Source organism: Coregonus clupeaformis, unplaced genomic scaffold (assembly GCF_020615455.1).
Source record: "Coregonus clupeaformis isolate EN_2021a unplaced genomic scaffold, ASM2061545v1 scaf1459, whole genome shotgun sequence".
Classification (NCBI taxonomy): domain Eukaryota; kingdom Metazoa; phylum Chordata; class Actinopteri; order Salmoniformes; family Salmonidae; genus Coregonus; species Coregonus clupeaformis.
The window spans coordinates 113,217-135,226 of NW_025534913.1; the positions used below are offsets into that span (position 1 = coordinate 113,217).

The following is a 22,010-nucleotide window of genomic DNA, read 5'->3' on the forward strand; positions in this document are numbered from 1 at the left end:
TCAGTCGCAGACACCGGGACATAGTCACTCATAATGGATCTGACTGTGTCTGAAGCATTGTTAGATGAGATGAAGGAAATATACGTTCTCAGGTCACCTAAATTCTGTTTGGGGGATGAGTTTGATTAGACCATATAGCTTTCTAGCACCAAAGGTGTCCAAAAACAGTCATTGTGCTTATGAATTCTGGACAAATGCTAGATGAATAGCCTTCTAGATAAAACATATTTCAGAGTAATGAAGACATGTAGAGTGCTGCCTGGTAGGCTACTGTTTATGGTGGTATGGCTGTTCACATGCTGCTCATTGCACACGCCTATAGCCTATAGTGACCAAAGGTTTCACCTGCTATCAATAACCCTGCCACTGCCAGAATCACAATCTATCCATAGAAACATGTAGAGCTACGTGTTGAATTGATATTACACACTAAATATAGCCTAGCTCAATGCCCAAGCGAAAGGCAGCATTGAGGTAAATCAATTTTTAAAAAATAGACGTTTTTCAAAGGAAGTGGCGCCCTCTAGAGCCACCAATGCAGACTGCATCGTTTTTTCCCCCATCAACTTCGGCAGCACACATTTTCAGGCCTATGATATGCTGCAAATTGTATCTGCTAAACAAGGTATTAAGTCGACTAATTAATTAATTAACAAACTAACGAATTTCAATGATCAGACTGATATAAAAGTGATTTTGAAGTAAGCCTTCAAAACTTTTCAGGACAAAATGGAATTCAATGGATTCAACGATGGATTCTAACAAGATATCATTGACAAAGTCCAAAGTTATTTTGGTGCAACCTGCCTAGCCAATAAACATCCTTCTTCCTTCATCATCAACTTCTGCTTCCGCCTGATGAAGCGGTCAATCTATTTTTCGAGATTGATTAACGTTCCTTATATCCATCCACGCTCAACTCGTCATGCCTAATTGTTTACAATCTGTTCGACAAAACATGGCTGCTGTCAAGTGAGCTGTTGATGGTGTACCGAACAGTTACACTTCACTTTTATGTTCTCTTTAATTATTTTAAATATTTGAATTCATAAGTGTAATGTGACGAGGATAGTTTCAATAGTGTGCTTTTTTACTTTGGAACCGTCACAAATTCCTTCACCTGCGATAGCGTGCCAGTTAGCATTGGTAGCGACCTAAACTAGCTAGCTAGCTCACAGAGAACAATGACTGCAAGCTCATCGGGTGGAAACACCTGTCTCACTGCTAAAGGTTTGGACATTAGTCTCGCCGCCCTGCAAAGACAAGATCCTTACATCAACAACATTGTAGATGTGGCGAGTCAAGTGGCGTTGTATACTTTCAACAACCGATCAAATGAGTGGGTGAGTTAGGGGATGTTACCTCTGTTCGCGCGCGCTTCTCTTTTCAACAAAGTTGCATGCTATCTAACGTTAACTAACATCGTGGCGGACAGATACGGATGCCACATTATAAGCTAGTTTACCAGGTTGAATTCACGTGGTTTTGGAAGATTTGGCTTGTCAATTTAGCATTAACTAGTTCTCCAATAAAGTAGCTAGCTAGAAAGCTAGCTAACATCACCCTATACCGCTTTCACGTCCTAGTCTGCACTAGGAAACTCAAACGTCCGACTTGTTAACTGGTTGGACACGGCACGTGTATAGCTAACATATTAGCAAGTTGGACGTTTCCTAATTCCGACTAGCACGTTAACGTGGCAATAATGCCTGCCAACTATGTGCGTTAGAGATGTCGACGATGAATATGACGCGGCGTTCTAAACAACTGGGAACTCTGAAAAATACGAGGTCAAATCATGAGGTCAGTGATCTTCAGGTCGGAGTTCTACAAAGAGGCCCGAGTTCCCGAGGTGGATGACCGTTCAAATCGATTTTTCACAGTCCGAGATCGTTTTATTCCGAGGTCCCAGATGTTTGAACGCTCGGAAGTCGGAGATTTACGAGTTCCCAGTTGTTTTGAAGGCGGCATATCGCCCAAGAAGCTCCCATCGCCCAATAAGCTCCCATTACACAGCTCAGCAAGCGTTTTGTCAAAATACGTTTGTTACTCACAAAAGATGGAGTTTCGCAGAGCAACTATCTTAATGTGTATGTGTATGTGTATTTATTTATTTGACAAGCAACCGAAAAAAAGCCTATTTGAAACCTCCATTGTAAATTACACATTAATGCCACGCACAGGTCGGAAGTCTACAACAGCTCAATAGCATTAGAGCATATTTTCGGTTACTTTTCATTTAGACCTTTTTTGGAAGTACGTACCGGCTGTAACGGGAGTAAATTAAGATGGTTGCTCAGCAAGACTCCATATTTGGTGAGTAACGAACGCATTTTGACATTATAGCTAACGCTTGCAGAGCTGTCCAATGGGAGTTTAAACGTAAATGTAAAAAATGTAAATGAGTTTAAATCGGAGCTTCAAGGCCCCGGTTTCCGATAGCGATGGGATTTAGGCTTAAGAGTGTTTTCAAGATGCATCTTTCCTACAACAGCTGAAGATGTAACATGCGTTTCCCAAAACACCACGCAGAGATAAGAATGGTTGCTAAAAGGCTCTGCATGGGCAATCCGACGTCTGCAGTGGCCAGACAGCATTTACTGTTATGCGGCCTATGCAGAACTCAGAGCAAACATACTTTTTGTGCTTTGCAGAGCTGTTGTCAAGGAAGTGAGTTTGTGTTTATACAGGACCTCCTATGGAGGGTGTGACACAATTGCAGAGCCTCCGGCGGCACGCAGAGGCCAAATTGAGCTCCGTACCGCATCTCCGTGCGCCTCCCAAATGTTCTAACAATGTGGCGAGCTCCAAATAGCTCTGCATTGAATTGATTGGGTGACGGTAGGTCCTTTTATAAACACAAATTCACATCCTTGACAATTTCTTTCACAGCAGCTCGGCTCAACAGCTCTGCGCTGCTCCGCGAAGGGGCAAGAAGTATGAATGCCCTGACTTCTGCAGAGGTTATATCACCGTAAATGCTGCATGGCCCAATGCAGACGTCGGATTCACCGTGCCACGCCTTTTAGGATACACATCATGAAATATGTCGAGACAAATTAGACAGTAGCCTACAAGTAGCAAAATAAAACGGATTGAAACAGGCCTATAGCTTACTGTTTGTTTTAATGCAGCCATCTTGGTTTTCATTTGAAGCCTCTTTTTATACGTTGCTTGACTTGTATCAATTGCAAAGACATTGGCAACTTCTGTATTTGTAGTCAACTTTGTTCTGAAGTTATCGCGGTCACGGAGAGACGTATAAATCTTGTGATTCTCTATGTTTAGTGGATCTGTGTATAAAGTGGGAGGGCAGGGAACCATCCAACGACACATTTAACTGTTCTACGAGTGGTCTGAGGCAGGCGTTAGATTACGAGTGTTTTTCAAGTGCAACGTTAATAACGATGGTTTTGGGAAACCGCTCTGAGATTTAACCATGCTCCTACAAAGGTTCTAACTATGAACTTATGCCACGTTCACATGCTAGTTGGCACAAGGAAATGTGGAACATTTCTGACTTGCTAACTGGTTGAACATGACACGCGTATAACTACAACCTGTTAGGAAGTCGGAAATGTCAGAGTTGCCTAGTTCCGACTATCACGTGAACGCGGCGTTAGCCTTAAGATGCTTTTGGGAAACCAGGCCCTGGGCGTTAGAGGAGACGCATCACGCTCATCGTCAACAACTCGAACGCACAGATACTGGAGCACATAGTACCTATTGCCCACCAGCTAGTTATTATAGTGAGATGTGGTGGACAAGAGTAAGTATTTATCACATTGCTACTAGTTTGTAAACAGCTGACAGTTTTCAGACTGAATGTTGACATAGTAGTAGATAGGTCAGTGAATATGGGCCACCCAAAACCAAATATTGTGTGAATGCTTGCCTCTGGATTTGGGCAATTCCAAGGGAACAGAATAATGCTGAGACGCAGATTTTATCATTTTGAAATATGTGCCAAACAAAAACTAAAGATTTGCAAGGTTAAACAAACCACACAACTCTATGCACAAGGATGACTTTTAAGAATATTTTACAAAAACACATTTACTTGATGCAGGGTGCAAAGTTTGGTAACGTTAACAGGATCACGGTTTGTGCTATTTGTGCCGTCATTCTGTTACCAAACTTTGCATCTGCACTGTTCTTCAAGTAAATGTGTTTTTCCATCCTTGTGCATAGAGTTGTGTGGTTTAACTTTGCAATCATTGGTTTTTGTTTGGCATACATTTTAAAAGTGAAAAATCAGAGTCTCCGAATCATTCTGTTATCGTGGAATTGCCCACTTGGTTCTGAAGGTGGGTGTGATGGTGGTGAACCCCTCCCCTTTCAAACATTTTTAAAAATGCAGATGTAGGTGCCCCCCGAAATCATGATTGGTCCAAATAATCGGTGACTCAATCATCGCACCGGTATACGTTTTCTTCATAACCCTCATATCCCACAGCCTACGTAACATTTTGCTATGAATGTTAAGGAGAGATCAATCATTCAACCCTAATCAGTTACTGTATGTTGTGTTTGTTTTGCAGGAGAAGACTGACGTGGAGGGGACCCTGTTTGTGTACACAAGGTATAATGGGTCTTTTACGATGCTAGCTAATTACTTTCTCTGTGTACTTCCCCCGTGAGCGCTGAAACTTGGTTGGATCCGTCCCAAATGGTGCCCTATATAGGGAATAGGGTGCCATTTGGGACCAGTCTCTGTGTATACTTCAGCTGTGAGCTGAGAAGCCTGCCTCCATCAGGTTAAACATAATGGGCTTAGTGGGCTAGCTACGTCAGCCCCCCTCCCCTCACTCTGAACAGATTGGTTATCACTCAGTAGACTATTCTGGCCTGTATCCTGGAAGAGCCATGACTACTCCCACACACCCTATCCCACCCAGGAAATGGGTCATAAACATGTAATACCTTTCTGTTTCCTTGTAGGCCTACTTGAACATGTAACACCTTTCTGTTTCCTTGTTGGCCTACTTGAACATGCAGCACCTTTCTGTTTCCTTGTTGGCCTACTTGAACATGTAATACCTTTCTGTTTCCTTATAGGCCTACTTGAACATGTAACACCTTTCTGTTTCCTTGTAGGCCTACTTGAACATGCAGCACCTTTCTGTTTCCTTGTTGGCCTACTTGAACATGCAACACCTTTCTGTTTCCTTGTTGGCCTACTTGAACATGCAACACCTTTCTGTTTCCTTGTTGGCCTACTTGAACATGCAACACCTTTCCGTTTCCTTGTTGGCCTACTTGAACATGCAACACCTTTCCGTTTCCTTGTAGGCCTACTTGTACATACATTACCACTGTAGTTCTTGTACTCTAAGAAAATTCTCAAACTCCGATGCATGCATGTACTTACTGGTTAGTTTCCAGGCTGTTAGCGTGTTACACAGGTTATTGAACTTGTATGTAATGTAAAGTACCTCCCGCTTTTATTTAAATGTTTTTATTGATGCCCTCCTGTGTACTTTGCTATTAACTCTGGTATAAGGCCTGTGCGATGTAAAGTCCCTTAGCTCTTTCTATTCATGCCCTCCTGTTTGTCCTCAGGCTGGCGTCTCCCAGACATGGCTTCACCATAATGAACAGGCTGAATATGGAGAACTTGACTGAACCCATCACTAAAGACCTGGACTTCCAACTGCAGGACCCCTTCCTCCTCTACAGGAACGCTCGCTGTAAGTCCCCTGGGCTGTTCAGCCTACCTACTCAGTCCCTGGGCTGTTCAGCCTGCCTACTCAGTACCTGGGCTGTTCAGCCTGCCTACTCAGTACCTGGGCTGTTCAGCCTGCCTACTCAGTCCCCGGGCTGTTCAGCCTGCCTACTCAGTACCTGGGCTGTTCAGCCTACCTACTCAGTACCTGGGCTGTTCAGCCTGCCTACTCAGTCCCCTGGGTTGTTCAGCCTGCCTACTCAGTCCCCTGGGCTGTTCAGCCTGCCTACTCAGTCCCTGGGCTGTTCAGCCTGCCTACTCAGTCCCCTGGGCTGTTCAGCCTGCCTACTCAGTCCCCTGGGCTGTTCAGCCTACCTACTCAGTACCAGGGCTGTTCAGCCTACCTACTCAGTCCCCTGGGCTGTTCAGCCTGCCTACTCAGTACCTGGGCTGTTCAGCCTGCCCACTCAGTCCCTGGGCTATTCAGCCTACCTACTCAGTACCTGGGCTATTCAGCCTGCCTACTCAGTCCCCAGGGCTGTTCAGCCTGCCTACTCAGTCCCTGGGCTGTTCAGCCTACCTACTCAGTACCTGGGCTGTTCAGCCTACCTACTCAGTACCTGGGCTGTTCAGCCTACCTACTCAGTACCTGGGCTGTTCAGCCTACCTACTCAGTACCTGGGCTGTTCAGCCTGCCTACTCAGTCCCTGGGCTGTTCAGCCTGCCTACTCAGTACCTGGGCTGTTCAGCCTGCCTACTCAGTACCTGGGCTGTTCAGCCTGCCTACTCAGTACCTGGGCTGTTCAGCCTGCCCACTCAGTACCTGGGCTGTTCAGCCTACCCACTCAGTACCTGGGCTGTTCAGCCTACCCACTCAGTACCTGGGCTGTTCAGCCTACCCACTCAGTACCTGGGCTGTTCAGCCTGCCTATTCAGTACCTGGGCTGTTCAGGCTACCCACTCAGTACCTGGGCTGTTCAGCCTGCCTATTCAGTACCTGGGCTGTTCAGCCTGCCTATTCAGTACCTGGGCTGTTCAGCCTGCCTACTCAGTACCTGGGCTGTTCAGCCTGCCTATTCAGTACCTGGGCTGTTCAGCCTGCCTATTCAGTACCTGGGCTGTTCAGCCTACCCACTCAGTACCTGGGCTGTTCAGCCTGCCTATTCAGTACCTGGGCTGTTCAGCCTACCCACTCAGTACCTGGGCTGTTCAGCCTACCCACTCAGTACCTGGGCTGTTCAGCCTACCCACTCAGTACCTGGGCTGTTCAGCCTACCCACTCAGTACCTGGGCTGTTCAGCCTGCCTATTCAGTACCTGGGCTGTTCAGCCTACCTACTCAGTACCTGGGCTGTTCAGCCTGCCTACTCAGTACCTGGGCTTTTCAGCCTGCCTACTCAGTACCTGGGCTGTTCAGCCTGCCTACTCAGTACCTGGGCTGTTCAGCCTGCCTACTCAGTACCTGGGCATTTGAATACCTTAGTCCCATCAGTGTGTATATATCACCACAGGAACTATGTGTCCATCAGTGTGTATATATCACCACAGGAACTATGTGTCCATCAGTGTGTATATATCACCACAGGAACTATGTGTCCATCAGTGTGTATATATCACCACAGGAACTATGTGTCAGAGGTATAGGCCTGTAGATGTTGATCTTTGCATTCCAGGTCATATTTATTTAAGTCCTGCTAGGCTACACATCTCGGAAGATTTTCATTTGATTAGAACAAATCTTACATTTCTAGAAAGAGATTGAATGTGAATCATGTTCAATACTACTGTAGAGGTCAGCATAGTTTAAACAGATTGAAGATGCAGCTAACCTTCTTCCAAGTGGCATAGGCCAGGATTCCTGGACAATCATGGAACACTTCATTAAATGAGATAACTATTTGCGGAGTGCAGACCAGACCTGGGTTCAAACACTATTTTGAAATCTTTAAAAAAACCTTTGAGCGTATCCCCTAGCCCGGCTGGGGTGCCTGATGGGTGGGATTTATAGTTTGGGGACTATTCTATTAGTGCGTTAAGCCAGACAAGCTCAATCAAGCCCAAATAAAGTGTTTGAAATGACTTCGAATAGTATTTGAACCCAGGTCGGTTGCAGACTGAGAAAGAGACTCAGTGCTGCAGACACACACACACACACACACCCTGAGGAGAGGAGCCTGGAGCCGTCTCTAGTCTAGTGGCTGTGGCCCCACAGGTCCATATATGGTCCAGAGGTATTTTGGTGGCAGTAGTCCCAGGTTTGAGTGCCTCTGTGCCGGTTTTCTACCGCAAGTGTCCTGCCAACACCAGGGATCCAGCCAACCAGCCTACATTAGATACAAACCAACCCTTCATTGTAAGTCAAACACACCACACACACACACACACACACACTGATGCACACATCATTCTCATTGACAGACCGGTGGAATGCTTTGTTTAAGATATTGCTGGAGTCCTCGTTCTGTTTGGGTTATAGTCCTCTAATTATTAGACATTTACACACAAACAGAACTGTCCTGAGGGGGAAAAATATAGCTAACAGAGTTATTTATATGGGATGTTTAGAACACCACACGTCCCTCAACATGACCTTTCACGAGTGGTCACGGAATCTTATCACTAAACAAATATTTCAGCATGGGGTCATTAGCCGGTGGACGTGCCAGCCAGGCCAATTAGAATGTTGTCTCTGCTGTGACATCATTATTATGTGACGTTGACAGCAGGGTTTCTGTTAGCCTGTAATAGCTGGCTTTTGGACCGAAAAAAAGATCTATATAGAAAAGCCGATAAATACAATTGGTGCCGGCCAATTGTCCGGGAGAAGAAGGGAAAAAATCCCATTGAAAAATAATGCTTTTTAGTCATATTGATGGAAATACCAGTCGATGGAAATACATTTGACTGGTCATACTCATCGGTCTATAGGTTAATTTGCATAATTTAGTGGAATTAAATGTGGGCGTGTGTCCAGTATTCATGATGCATCTTATTTATCACCCCGTACAGATGCAGAGCCTTAGAGCTGAAAACCTGTCAGACAGAGAGCTGCTGCGGCATCTCAAACAGCAAATGCATCGGAAGGCAGGCTTCATCAGAGAGTAACACCACTTTGCAATGAGCTGGAGGCAGTATGCATTTTGAAAATTTTTTACTTAACTGTTTGAAACCTTAATGTTTGAATACATATTATGAGGCATATCTTAACTTGCTTCAATGTAGCCTAGCCAAAATTTAGATCTGTGGAGGAAATTATTTTATTTAAACTTTCTTTCATTGTCCAGTAGCCAAAGGCACAATCCTAGTCATATTAGCATCCCGTGCTAGTTGTTGCATATTAGATCTCCCCTCTTTCTACATTTCTAACGGATATTTTCATCTCTGTCACATGAAACCGCTCGCATCGGGCAGTGTCCTTTTGACAACTTGTTTCCCCACCAGTTGCTTTATGGAACGAACAGCCGCTCGTAGCCTTCTGCCTTGTGTGCTTTGGTGCCCTTATAATGTGAAGAAATAGTTTTATCAACATTTTTAAAGCTAAACGTTCTGATCTGTCGCATCAGACATTGCTTTTTAATGTTTGTTATGTAGCCTAGATCTACTGGTTGGATGAATTTGGAATAGGCTATTGTTTTCTCGACAAGCTGACCAATAGAATAGGTTAACTTTTCTACTATGGGTGATAGTAGATTGACATAGGCTAGTGATTTTGCTGTTGGTTACTCGTCTTGTTGGCTGAGGAAAAGTACATGTGGACAAGTTATTTCTAACATCTTCAAAGTGCGCATTAGAATTCAGGAAGAAGGACCCGCATATCGTTGCATCCTCGACTTGCATGTTCTGTTAATATGAACGACCATCATCTAAATGGGATTTCTGTCATTCTGAGGACCGTAGGGTGGACGCCCTAATCAGGTTACACACCCAATGCATATGGGTCCGGTAAATTTCTCAAATGTCCGGTAAATGAAAATGCTGCCGGTCAGCGACACATTTGACCTAACGGAAAACCCGATTGACAGGGTGACAAAAAAGGCTAAGAAACACACCTGAGACAGGCCACTACAGAAGGAATAGGGTGCCATTTGGGACACTGCTATATGACAACACTTTGACGCTTTCCTTACCTCCTGGCCGTACGTAGGTGTACCCCATCTCTGTCTCTGAGATGAGCATCCCCTTGGCTGCCCGAACCTCCGGCTCCTCTTGAAGACGCTCATGTTGGGGTTTACGCTGGAACAACCACCCCAACATAGTCCCTCTAAGACGATAGTCTAGTAGTAGTAGTAGTGTTGTGGAGCTGCTGCTAGGTCACAACGTTTACACAACGGTTAGACAATGTTTTCTCTGGTACTGCTGAGGTACCCGTCTGTCCTCTTCTTCTTACAGACCTTCCTATTCTCCTTGTCTCTGTCCCTGCCTCTTTTCCAAAGGAGGACTTCTGCTGTAGTGCTGCAAGGTGACAACCAACGTTCAGACAACGTTTACTCTGGTACTGCTGAGATACTAGTCTCCTGTCTGTCTGTCCTCTGGTACTGCTGAGATACTAGTCTCCTGTCTGTCTGTCCTCTGGTACTGCTGAGATACTAGTCTTTCCTCCTGTACCTGTCTCTCCTCCACCTGTACCCGTCTCTCCTCCTCCTGTACCCGTCTCTCCTCCTCCTGTACCCGTCTCTCCTCCTCCTGTACCCGTCTCTCCTCCTCCTGTACCCGTCTCTCCTCCTCCTGTACCCGTCTCTCCTCCTCCTGTACCCGTCTCTCCTCCTCCTGTACCTGTCTCTCCTCCTGTACCCGTCTCTCCTCCTCCTGTACCTGTCTCTCCTCCTCCTGTACCCGTCTCTCCTCCTCCTGTACCTGTCTCTCCTCCTCCTGTACCTGTCTCTCCTCCTCCTGTACCTGTCTCTCCTCCTCCTGTACCCGTCTCTCCTCCTCCTGTACCTGTCTCTCCTCCTCCTGTACCCGTCTCTCCTCCTCCTGTACCCGTCTCTCCTCCTCCTGTACCGGTCTCTCCTCCTCCTGTACCGGTCTCTCCTCCTCCTGTACCTGTCTCCTCCTCCTGTACCTGTCTCTCCTCCTCCTGTACCTGTCTCTCCTCTAACAGTACAGTCTTCTCAGAGAGACTGCCTGGTGTGAGACTTGGTGATGTCTCAGTCCTCCTCAGAGAGAGTAGTAGGGGAGTCTAACCAGAGTAGTCCCCTGTAGCTACTAAGCTAAGAGGTCTCTCAGCTCCTCCAGAGATGTCTCTCTCTCCTCGCTGCCCTCGCTGGTTCTTTATTTTCCCAGGGTTTGGAGCGTCTGTCTGGTCCTTTTCCCAGGGGGTGACCTTTGGCTCTCCACAGCCCCAGGCAGAGCAGCTCAGGGTACACAGCTCAGGGGGGCAGACAGGGTGGCAGCAGACAGACCGTAGCAGATCCAGCTACTCAGAACTCCCAGTGCTTTACCCGCTGTCCTCACTGACTCAGTTACTCTCTCACTGTAGTCTCTCTCTCTGTCAGTCAGGAGCCAGCATGCTCTATTCTACTGGCTGGCGTTCAGTCCCAAAGCCCTCAGTCCTTCCCTCAGTCTCCACCCTGCTTCCCTCACTCTTCCCTCCTTTCTCTCTCCTCCTTTCTTATCTCTCCCCCTGTCCTCTCTTTTTTGGGCCGACCGGCGTGCCGGGGTGTTATCTTCCTGCCTGGCCTATTTGAGGCTGCGTGAGCTCTACTCTGATGGAGGTGACAGGAGAAGTGTTCCTGGTCTGCCTGTCAACAGGTCTCCTGTCTCAGTCACGCTGAGTAGAGTAGTGGCCTGGCCTGGCTTCTAACTCTCTCTGATCCAGAGCCTCAATAACCCCTCTACCCCCCCTATGGTCCCTACCCCACCACCCCTATGGTCCCTACCCCACCACCCAATGATCCGGCCCCAGCCTGCCCTAACCCTGGATAACTGCCACAGAGACATTTGTCCTTTCCCATAGCACATATATGTCTGTAACATTGATGTAGGCTACCCTGAGTAATTATGACACTAAGACGCCAATGTGGTCATGGTGACAGAACCCAGAACCTGCACTTAATCCATAACAATGTCATGAATCATGACTAAAGATGGTGACGAGATCAACACAGGACTGTTATGTATTTATCTTTATTTAATCCATGATAGTCCACTCGGGTGAAAGTCGTCACAGTTTCCAAGAAGTTAACGCGGTCTTGCGTGAGTCATGACTGATAAAGATGTTGCATTTAATAATGACAGTAGGTAATCCCACGGTGTCTCAATGGTGGAATATGTTGTCCTCTGCTGAACACAGCCCGGTCTCCCCTTCCTGGAATCTGTCGGTATATCTTCCGGAACCATCCTGGATGAACAGTGCCCCAGTAGGAGGAATTGTTTATGTGACCCACCGTCTCCACTGTAATCCCTCGGGGTGTGTCCCATAATATCTCATTTCCCCTAAAGTGTTCACTACTTCCCACTAATCTAAAAAGCATTGTGTTGGCGGAGGCATGGGCTAGAAGGGGAGTTTACACCGTGTTTCATTTTCAAACCAGTGAAGGGGAGTGAACAAGTGCACACTTCGGGAGGAAGGAGAGATAATTGGGACACAGCCCCGATTCCTCCTCTCAGACTGCCTGCCAGGAAGGAACACATCAGGGAACCTGCCAACACACATACACACACACACACACACACACACACACACAGCAGCGAACCTATTTCAACAGTCACCAACATTCATCGTTCAGGTTATTTTAGACTTTAGATCCTATTCCCAGATTGGTACTTATTTATCTCCACTGTATACCACTGTTTATGTCCCCATGGACCATGTCTTATAGCCCCACCACACACACACACACACACACACACAGGATCACACACACACACACAGGATCACACACACACACACAGGATCACACACACACACCCAGAGGATCACACACACACACACAGAGGATCATATCACACACACACACCCAGAGGATCACACACAGAGGATCACACACACACATGTTCTATCTTTCATTACTTTCTCACAGTGTTTTGTGATGGCTGGGAAATGAAACGACTCCCATGGTGCTAGCTGGTGTATTTAGCGATGACTCTATGTCTGAGGGGGGTGGACTGATGTTGACGCTGCACTGCAGTCTGTTTTGCCTGGATTTAGATTGGAGCCTCGATTGCGGCCATTGACTGACCTGTGACCTGTCTCGCTCCCTGCGCTGCTCTCTCTCTCTCTCTCTCTCTCTCTCTTTCTCTAGTAGCTATCTATGGCATCTGGTTCTATGATAAGGCGGACTGCCAGCGCATCGCAGAGCTTATGAAGAAGTGAGTAACACCTCTCCCTCTCTGTGTCCCCATGGCGCTGTCCTTGCAAGCTATCATCACTCACTATCTACCACCAGCTACTAGCCCCTGGTGTCTGTCCACACTGCTGCACTAAAACACTGGTGTCTGTGTCTGTCCACACTGCTCCACTAAAAGCACTCCATCATAGTTAAATCATGTAAACATTGTTTTATTAAGCATTCGCTGCGGCAGCATTCCCCTGCTGGATACAAAAGGCACCTAGTGAACTAATAGCTGTCAGATTAATACTAAGTGGCTGTGTCTCTAATGCTACCCTTTTCCATATATAGTGCACTACTTTGGACCAGGGCCTGCATTGGGCCAGACCATTGCCAATTCATAACAGCACAGACACACACGCACAGGCACAGACACACTCACAGAGAGACACACATACACACACACAGTGATTTAAACCCTACCAGTTTCCAGTTGATTTATGTAATGATTGTTGTGTAGTGGCCTCCCTAGTGAATGACCATCTGTTACTGTGTGTGAGACCGTGTAAAAATGAAATGTGACTGTGCGTGTAAACACATAATCGAGGTTTGCTCAATCTCCTGTCAATGCAGTCGAATTATTGCATGCTCTCTCACTCACTCACTCACTCCCTCACTCTCTCACTCACTCCCTCACACAGACACTCACTCACTCACTCACTCACTCACTCACACAGACACTCTAACCTCTTCTCTCTCCAGTCTGACGAAGCAGGAACAGGCCCTAGCCCAGCTGGGTCAACAGGCACAGGGTCAGGGGGGCTTGGTGTCTCCTCGAGCCCTGGAGGCAGCAGGGGACCCTGGGAAGGGACAAGGAGTGGACATCCTGCAGATGCTGACCAAAGCACGCAATGAGTATGACAAGGTAGGTACCTACTGTATGTGCTAGCACTATGACACGGTACTAACCCACCACTACCACTAGGGGGCACTAAGGCATATATAACAAGGCTGCTGCCTGTGATTTCTGTAAGTATTTCTGAGGAAATAAAATGTTTGCTGCTGTGGCATAATGTGTGCATGCTAATATATTCCTGAATGCACCTCTGTTTCTCTCACTCTGTCTCTGTCTCTGTCTGTCTCTCTGTCTCTCTGTCTCTCTCTCTCTCTGTCTCTCTCTCTCTCTCTCTCTCTCTCTCTCTCTCTCTCTCTCTCTCTCTCTCTCTCTTTCTTTATCTCTTTCTTTATCTCTCTCTCTCTCTCTCTTTCTTTCTCTCTCTCTCCCTCTGTCTCTCCCCCTGTCTCCCTCTCTCCCCCTCTCCTCTCAGGGTGGTAATCCAGAGCCTAAGGAGATAGGAGGATGTAATGTCCTTGATGACAACCCCAACCTGATCAAACCTATCCCTGTCAAACCTATGGAGAGATATCCCCAGGCTGTGCTACAGGAGAGGCCTGTTCAGGTACACGCAGCCTTTCACCTTATTGAACACAATGGAAATAAGGTGTTCCACCTGTGTGGCTAGAATTAGTGTTTTTTAAATGGTCAAATGAATGATTTCTAACACAGTGTTGACCTGGTATCACAGGTATTCTCTGCTGTTTGGTTACCTTATGTTCTCTCCTGTCTGTTTCACACCACCTATCTCTCACCCTCTCTCTCCATCCTCTTTCCCTCTCTTAGGATAGTCAAGGAGAGCCCAGGCCTCTCTCTCTGGCCACTCTGTTTGGTGTCCAGCAGCCCAGACCAGAGCTGGTCTCTCCCATGGCTGGGTCAGGGTCAGGAGGTCCAGGGTCCCAGCCCCAGGGTAAGCCTGGAGGTGTCCGCCCGGCGGTGGCCCGCTCCCTGTCCTACGAGGACCCAGTCCAGGCCCAGCTCCAGGCCCAGGAAGGGGTTCTGATCTCGGGTAGCAGCCCCCCACAGCACTGCCCTGCCTTCCAGAAGCTCATGAGGGATGCTTCCTCCTTCTCCTCCCAGCCTCAGAACCAGCTCCAGAGAGGGGGTCCCATGGAGCTGCTCCAACCCGTCTCCGAGTCACCCGAGAACGGAGCCCCCTCTGCCCTCCAACACCACCAGCAGATCCAGGCCAGACAAGACCCCATCCAGAGACTGTTCCAGAACCATCCCACTTCCACCACCCCTTCGATGGCCTCCTCCACTCCCTGTTGTTCCCACCCCCCTCCTCCTCTCATCCCTGGCCTCCAGTCTGCCCGTCCTCAGCCTCTCCTGGTGGATGCTTTGGGCTTCCCTGGTTCTCAACACCATCACCACCACCCTCACCTCCACCTCCCCCCTCACCAGGCCCAGCCGCTGTACTTCAGACCCACCAAGCCCCCCCAGATGCTGGTGCCCTTGCAGCCCTCACACCCCTCCCAGTCTCAGCCTCCCACCAAACCCAGCCTGGCCATCCTCAACCTCAATCACAGCCCTCTCACCCTTTCCCCTCCTTCCAGCAACCCCAGTCCCACCCCCAGCCCTTTCACCTCCAACCCCAGCCAGGTCACCCCCAGCCGGTGCAGCTAACTGGTGTCGTCTCCCCCCATGAGCTGCTCCAGAGGCTGCAGCTGGTTCAACAGGAGCAGAGTCTGGTCCCGGAGCCCACTAGGCCTTCCTCCAACCTGGCCCCCCGCTTCCACGAGCCAGCCCCCCCAGCCATGGGGCAGCACGGCCAGCAGTCAGCTCATTCTACAGCCAGGTCTCTGGACAGTTGGGCTGACATGAACTCTGCAGGCACCGCTGCTCAGAAGTTCCAGGTAAAAAAACAAACATATCCTATCTGACTCAAAGGACCATATAAAGTGCTGGAGTGGTTTTGTACAGGGAGGGATCTGGGTTCGTAGAAGTAAGGTCTCTAACCATCCCCTCTCCATCTCCAGGTGATCTCCCCCAAGCGTATCCCAGCCACGGTGGCTCCTACCCTCCTCCTGTCCCCCAGTGTCTTCTCCCAGGCCAAGCGCCCCCAGCCCAAAGCCCCTGGGGACCCCCACTGCTCACCTGGCCCTCATCTTCCCTCAGCCCTTATGGCCCCACAGGCCCCTGAGGACCCCCACCCCAGGGGCCTCTCTAAGAACCAGCTCCAGGCCACCCTGCTGCACCTCATACAGGTAGGAGAGAGAGGATGAGACATACTCATGCTGTTTTTACAGAAACAAAGTTATGTACACTGAACAAAAATATAAAACGCAACAATTTCAAAGATTTGACGGAGTTCCAGTGGTCACCAACCGGTCGATCTTCAAGGCATTCCTAGTCGATCACCAAACATTCCTGGAGGAAAGCCGATGATAAAGGCTTGTGCTCCTTTTATTATTATTTGTGTTGCCCTGTTGGTGGTAGGTGGACTTGGTTCAGAAGCCCTGTTGGTGGTAGGTGGACTTGGTTCAGGAAGCCCTGTTGGTGGTAGGTGGACTTGATTCAGAAGCCCTGTTGGTGGTAGGTGGACTTGGTTCAGAAGCCCTGTTGGTGGTAGGTGGACTTGGTTCAGAAGCCCTGTTGGTGGTAGGTGGACTTGGTTCAGAAGCCCTGTTGGTGGTAGGTGGACTTGGTTCAGAAGCCCTGTTGGTGGTAGGTGGACTTGGTTCAGAAGCCCTGTTGGTGGTAGGTGCACTTGATTCAGAAGCCCTGTTGGTGGTAGGTGCACTTGGTTCAGAAGCCCTGTTGGTGGTAGGTGGACTTGGTTCAGAAGCCCTGTTGGTGGTAGGTGGACTTGGTTCAGAAGCCCTGTTGGTGGTAGGTGCACTTGATTCAGGAAGCCCTGTTGGTGGTAGGTGCACTTGATTCAGGAAGCCCTGTTGGTGGTAGGTGCACTTGATTCAGGAAGCCCTGTTGGTGGTAGGTGCACTTGATTCAGAAGCCCTGTTGGTGGTAGGTGCACTTGATTCAGAAGCCCTGTTGGCGGTAGGTGCACTTGGTTCAGAAGCCCTGTTGGTGGTAGGTGCACTTGATTCAGAAGCCCTGTTGGCGGTAGGTGCACTTGGTTCAGAAGACTTGTGCACCAGGTAGGCAAAGTGTTCCCATTTTGAACCATTTCATTTGTCTGAAAAGACAAACTCCCCCTGCCCAGCGGACTGGGAGGTCTGTGGCTAAATCAAAGTTTGCCTGCTGCGCTGGCCAATCTGATATCTCAAATCGCCGTTCCTACAGCTTCCACGACCCCAGCCACAGCAACGTTTCATACTAGCCTACATGAGATTTCATAATTTAAAAAAACCATCTTCAGAGAGAGACTTGCAAAGAGCTGCTGTTTTATACGAGTGAGTTCCATGTCCAAGTTTATTCAGCACTGTCAACATTGTTTTTGTTCAACACTATTCCAAACATAAAAGCGTTTCTCCCTACTTCCACTCGCCCTGCAGCTGCAATGAATGAGTAGCCATGTGTATCGACAGCCCTGCATTTTTATTATTATTATTAGCAGCTCATCTTGTCTATTTTAATATCAAGGATATTTCTCTGGTCGTAGGAACAATATGAATTTGTGCATGAGGCAGATGCGGTGCGACTCGAGTTGCTCACGCCGCTGAGACTAATGCCATGTTCAAAACTACTGGGAACTCTCCGACTTCAGTGCGTTCAAGACAATTAGGATCTCGGAAAAAAGCTAGGTCCGACTTGGATTTTATTTTGGAACGGTCATCCAAGTCGGAAACTCTGGCATCTTTCTAGAGCTCCGACTTTCTGACCTGAAGATCGACGACGTCACGATTTCTCGAGAGTTCCCAGTTTCCTTGAAAGCACCATGACCATCAGATGCAGGTACCATCAGTCAGTAAAATAAAAAAACGAAATTATTTCGATTTATGCTCAGCTGTGCCTCGCAAGTACTACACCAACTGATCTATTTAGTTATCAAAGCTGGAGTTTTGAAATATAATAAACTATTGTTAGGCCAGACATATAGCCAACATGCTGTGATAATGTATTACTACACAAACCTCATTCCTACAGAACGGTTTTTATGAGGTTAATGTTTTTAAAAAATGAAGTCATGTTTTTAAAATATTCTTAGCAGTAGATCTCTGGCTTGCTTTCTGACTGCGAAAGGTTGGTGACCACTGATTATAAGGAAATCAGTCAATTTTAAATTAATTAATTGGGCCCTAATCTATGGATTTCACATGACTGGGAATACAGATATGCATCTGTTGGTCACAGATACCTTTTTAAAAAAAAAGGTAGGGGCATGGATCAGAAAACCATTTAGTATCTGGTGTGACCAGCATTTGCCTCATGCAGCGCGATACATTTCCTTCGCGTAGAGTTGACCAGGCTGGTGATTGCGGCCTGTGGAATGTTGTCCCACTCTTCAATGGCTGTACGAAGTTGCTGGATATTGGAGGGAACAGCCAACACGCTGTCGATCCAGAGCATCCCAAACACGCTCAATGAGTGACATGTCTGGTGAGTATGCAGGCCATGAAACAACTGGGACATTGTCAGATTCCAGGAGTTGTGTACAGTTATTTGCGACATGGGGCTGTGCATTATCATGCTGAAAGATGAGGTGATGGTGGCGGATGAATGGCACAACAATGGGCCTCAGGGTCTCGTCACGGTATCTCTGTGCATTCAATTGCCATCGATAAAATGCAATTGTGTTCGTTGTCCGTAGCTTATGCCTGCCCATACCATAACCCCACCGCCACCATGGGGCACTCTGTTCACAACGTTGACATCCCAAACCGCTCGCTCACATGACTGCAGTCAGGTCAAGACCCTGATGAGGACGACGAGCATGCAGATGAGCTTCCCTGACAGTTCGGTTGTGTAAACCTACAGTTTCATCAGCTGTCCGGGTGGCTGGTCTCAGACGATCCTGCAGGTGAAGAAGCCGGATGTGGAGATCCTGGGCTGGCATGGTTACACATGGTCTGCGGATGTGAGGCCGGTTACTGCCAAATTCTCTAAAACGACTTTGGAGGCGGCTTATGGTAGAGAAATGAACATTCAGTTCTCTGGCAACAGCTCTGGTGGACATCCTGCAGTCAGCATGCCAATTGCGTGCTCCCTCAACTTGAGACATCTGTGGCATTGTGTTGTGTGACAACTGCACATTTTAGTGGCCTTTTATTGCCCCTAGCACAAGGTGCACCTGTGTAATGATCATGCTGTTTAATCAGCTTCCTGATATGCCACACCTGTCAGGTGGATGGATTATCTTGGCAAAGGAGAAATGCTCACTAACAGGGATGTAAACAAATTTGTGCACAACATTTGAGAGAAATTAGCTTTTTGTACGTATGGAATATTTCTGGGATCTTTTATTTCAGCTCATGAAACATGGGACCAACAAGTTGCTTTTTATATTTTTTGTTCAATGTATTTACATAATACTAGCAATTCTGCAGGCGTCAAACTCTTCCCTCTTGAAGAAGCAGCTCGTCTCACACAGCCAAATGGGTTGTCCTGGGTTCCTGCCTTTGTTTATATAAACTGTCTTTCTACTCAGTACACCGTCAGTCTGTTTATGTTTGGAAGTCTTTGTACAGTCAGACAGTCTTGCCAAAGGACACTGTCCTGCTAAAGAGAGCTGTTTCAGACCAGCGCAGAGTGCAGACAGACGCACTCAACCTGTCCAAATGCTAATGTGTTGTTTCTGTTCCCCGCTCCTGATCAAAGTACTCTATCCCCTCTCTTATCTCTCTCCATCTCGCTCTCTCTCTCCTCTCCGCTCTCTCTCTCTCTCCTCCTCTCTCTAACTCTGTCTCGCTCTTCTCTCTCTTTCAGAACGACAGTTCCTTCCTGGATACCATCTATGAGTGCTACGCCCACCGCTTCTCCGCGGAAGCCACCGCAAACAAGTTCTGAGGCCAGGGCCCTGTTTTAATGAGGCACGCAATGGAAAACGTTTCAAAACGCTTTGCAACGGGAAGTGATAATAAGCATTTCTTATGGGACAAGTCCAGGGAACCCCTCTCCCTGTTTGTCTGTTTTCTTCCGTTCGGTGCCTAATGAATAAGTCCTTGGGGTCATGCCCAAACCGGCACAATCATTTTATAATCTAAGCCATTTGCTGATCTAGCAAAATTAGTCTTCCTAATGTGAGCACTGTGGATTTAATCTGTGGATTCAGATTACAAGGAAATTCGATTTTTGTCATTTTAAGATGTTTTTATCATAAGAATACAATAATTTAAGGTTGAATGGGATATTGTAGTAGGAGCTATCAAACAATTGTACATGTTTTAGAATGACTGCACTTGTTTTAAAAGATACCTCTCAACCAAAAATGTTTTTCAGGCATTTGACAATGTTTAATTCACTTGAAGTCGGATTTTCGAAGAAGTTGGATGAGTTTATTTGAATGCTTGTACAGTATACTGTCTTCAGTAAGTGGAAAGTCCTGTTTAAAATATTGCTAATCTTAATCTTGTGTTACCTCACAATCACTGTTGGGGTAAAAGTTTCCCAAAGGAAGAATTAGACCATACTGTAGCACCTGCCATTTATTTTCATAACGCGATTGGCTTTATTTCCAAAGGTCTGAAACGCAAATGTACAACAACACGGTTCTTCCAGAATCTTCTGTGCTCACACACGCTAGACTAGTTTGATAGTCGGTTTATATGAATCAAGCAAAGGGTTTAAGACACTATTTTATGTTACAAGAGAGAGATGATAGAATATTTATTTCTATTTTTCTATGCTGTTCTCATACCATCCCAGTTATATTACATTTAAAAACACACCATTTTGCAATGACCTGTACCACTGAAACAGGAATTAGTTTTAATTCACACAATCTGGCATGTGTCAGTTATTTTCAAACCTGTGGAATCTGGAGTCTCATCATTTTGTTGTTTTGCTTTTGAAAAAACATTTTTTTTTTTTTTTTTTTAACGAGTCAAATATTCTGAGGGACTGCAAAGCTCACTACATGACTTGTTTCTTTTGTAATGATTGAACGGTCTCTGAACCACAACTGAATTGGAAATAAATGAATGTCTTCTTCAAACTCTTCAAACATGTGGCTCCGGGGTGAAGTTTCCCCAAGGTACAGATCTAGGGTCAGTTTCCCAATATGAACCTTAACCATTAGTGGGGTAAATGCTAAACTGACCCAGGATCTGTGTCTACGGGCAGCTTCACTCTACTCCAGACGTGGCAGGAATAACCCACGTCTGTATTTGCCAGCGTCTCTTCTTTTCACTAGTTTTAAGAGAAAAGGGCAGCCTCCCAAAATTCACCCTATTCCCTATATAAGTGCACTACTTTTGACCAGAGCCCTACTGCACTGAATAGGGTGCCATTTGGGACTCGATCCTTTTATTTCGAATTTTAACTTCTACCAAGTCAGTATGTCCTTGGGATGTGGAAAGAGGAACTGAGGAACTTAGGAATGTGGAAATGGGTATTCCAGACTGTCATTACCTGTGAGAGGTCTGTGGAAGGCGTCCACTTCTCAAGTGCATTCCATTCTAAGTGAGATCATGCAGATTAAAAAATATATATGTACAGTGAAGGAAAAAAGTATTTGATCCCCTGCTGATTTTGTACGTTTGCCCCACTGACAAAGACATGATCAGTCGATAATTTTAATGGTAGGTTTATTTGAACAGTGAGAGACAGAATAACAACAACAAAATCCAGAAAAACGCATGTGAAAAATGTTATAAATTGATTTGCATTTTAATGAGGGAAATAAGTATTTGACCCCTCTGCAAAACATGACTTAGTACTTTGTGGCAAAACCCTTGTTGGCAATCACAGAGGTCAGATGTTTCTTGTAGTTGGCCACCAGGTTTGCACACATCTCAGGAGGGATTTTGTTCCACTCCTCTTTGCAGATCTTCTTCGTCATTAAGGTTTCAAGGCTGACGTTTGGCAACTCGAACCTTCAGCTCCCTCCACAGATTTTCTATGGGATTAAGGTCTGGAGACTGGCTAGGCCACTCCAGGACCTTAATGTGCTTCTTCTTGAGCCACTCCTTTGTTGCCTTGGCCGTGTGTTTTGGGTCATTGTCATAATGGAATACCCATCCACTACCCATTTTTAATGCCCTGGCTGAGGGAAGGAGGTTCTCACCCAAGATTTGATGGTACATGGCCCCGTCCATCGTCCCTTTGATGCGGTGAAG

General features: G+C 46.9%; 1 protein-coding gene across 1 annotated transcript; it reads left to right on the top strand.

The window, feature by feature from the left end:
- Positions 1-927: 927 nt before the first annotated feature.
- On the top strand, positions 928-20,896 carry LOC121543625 (mRNA-decapping enzyme 1B). The gene is given in 10 exon segments (XM_041853644.2): positions 928-1,343; positions 4,542-4,582; positions 5,563-5,690; positions 12,909-12,975; positions 13,698-13,860; positions 14,264-14,395; positions 14,617-15,450; positions 15,453-15,686; positions 15,810-16,037; positions 19,660-20,896. Coding segments are annotated over 10 exon segments (2,067 nt in total). The 5' UTR covers positions 928-1,184; the 3' UTR covers positions 19,741-20,896.
- Positions 20,897-22,010: the final 1,114 nt, after the last annotated feature.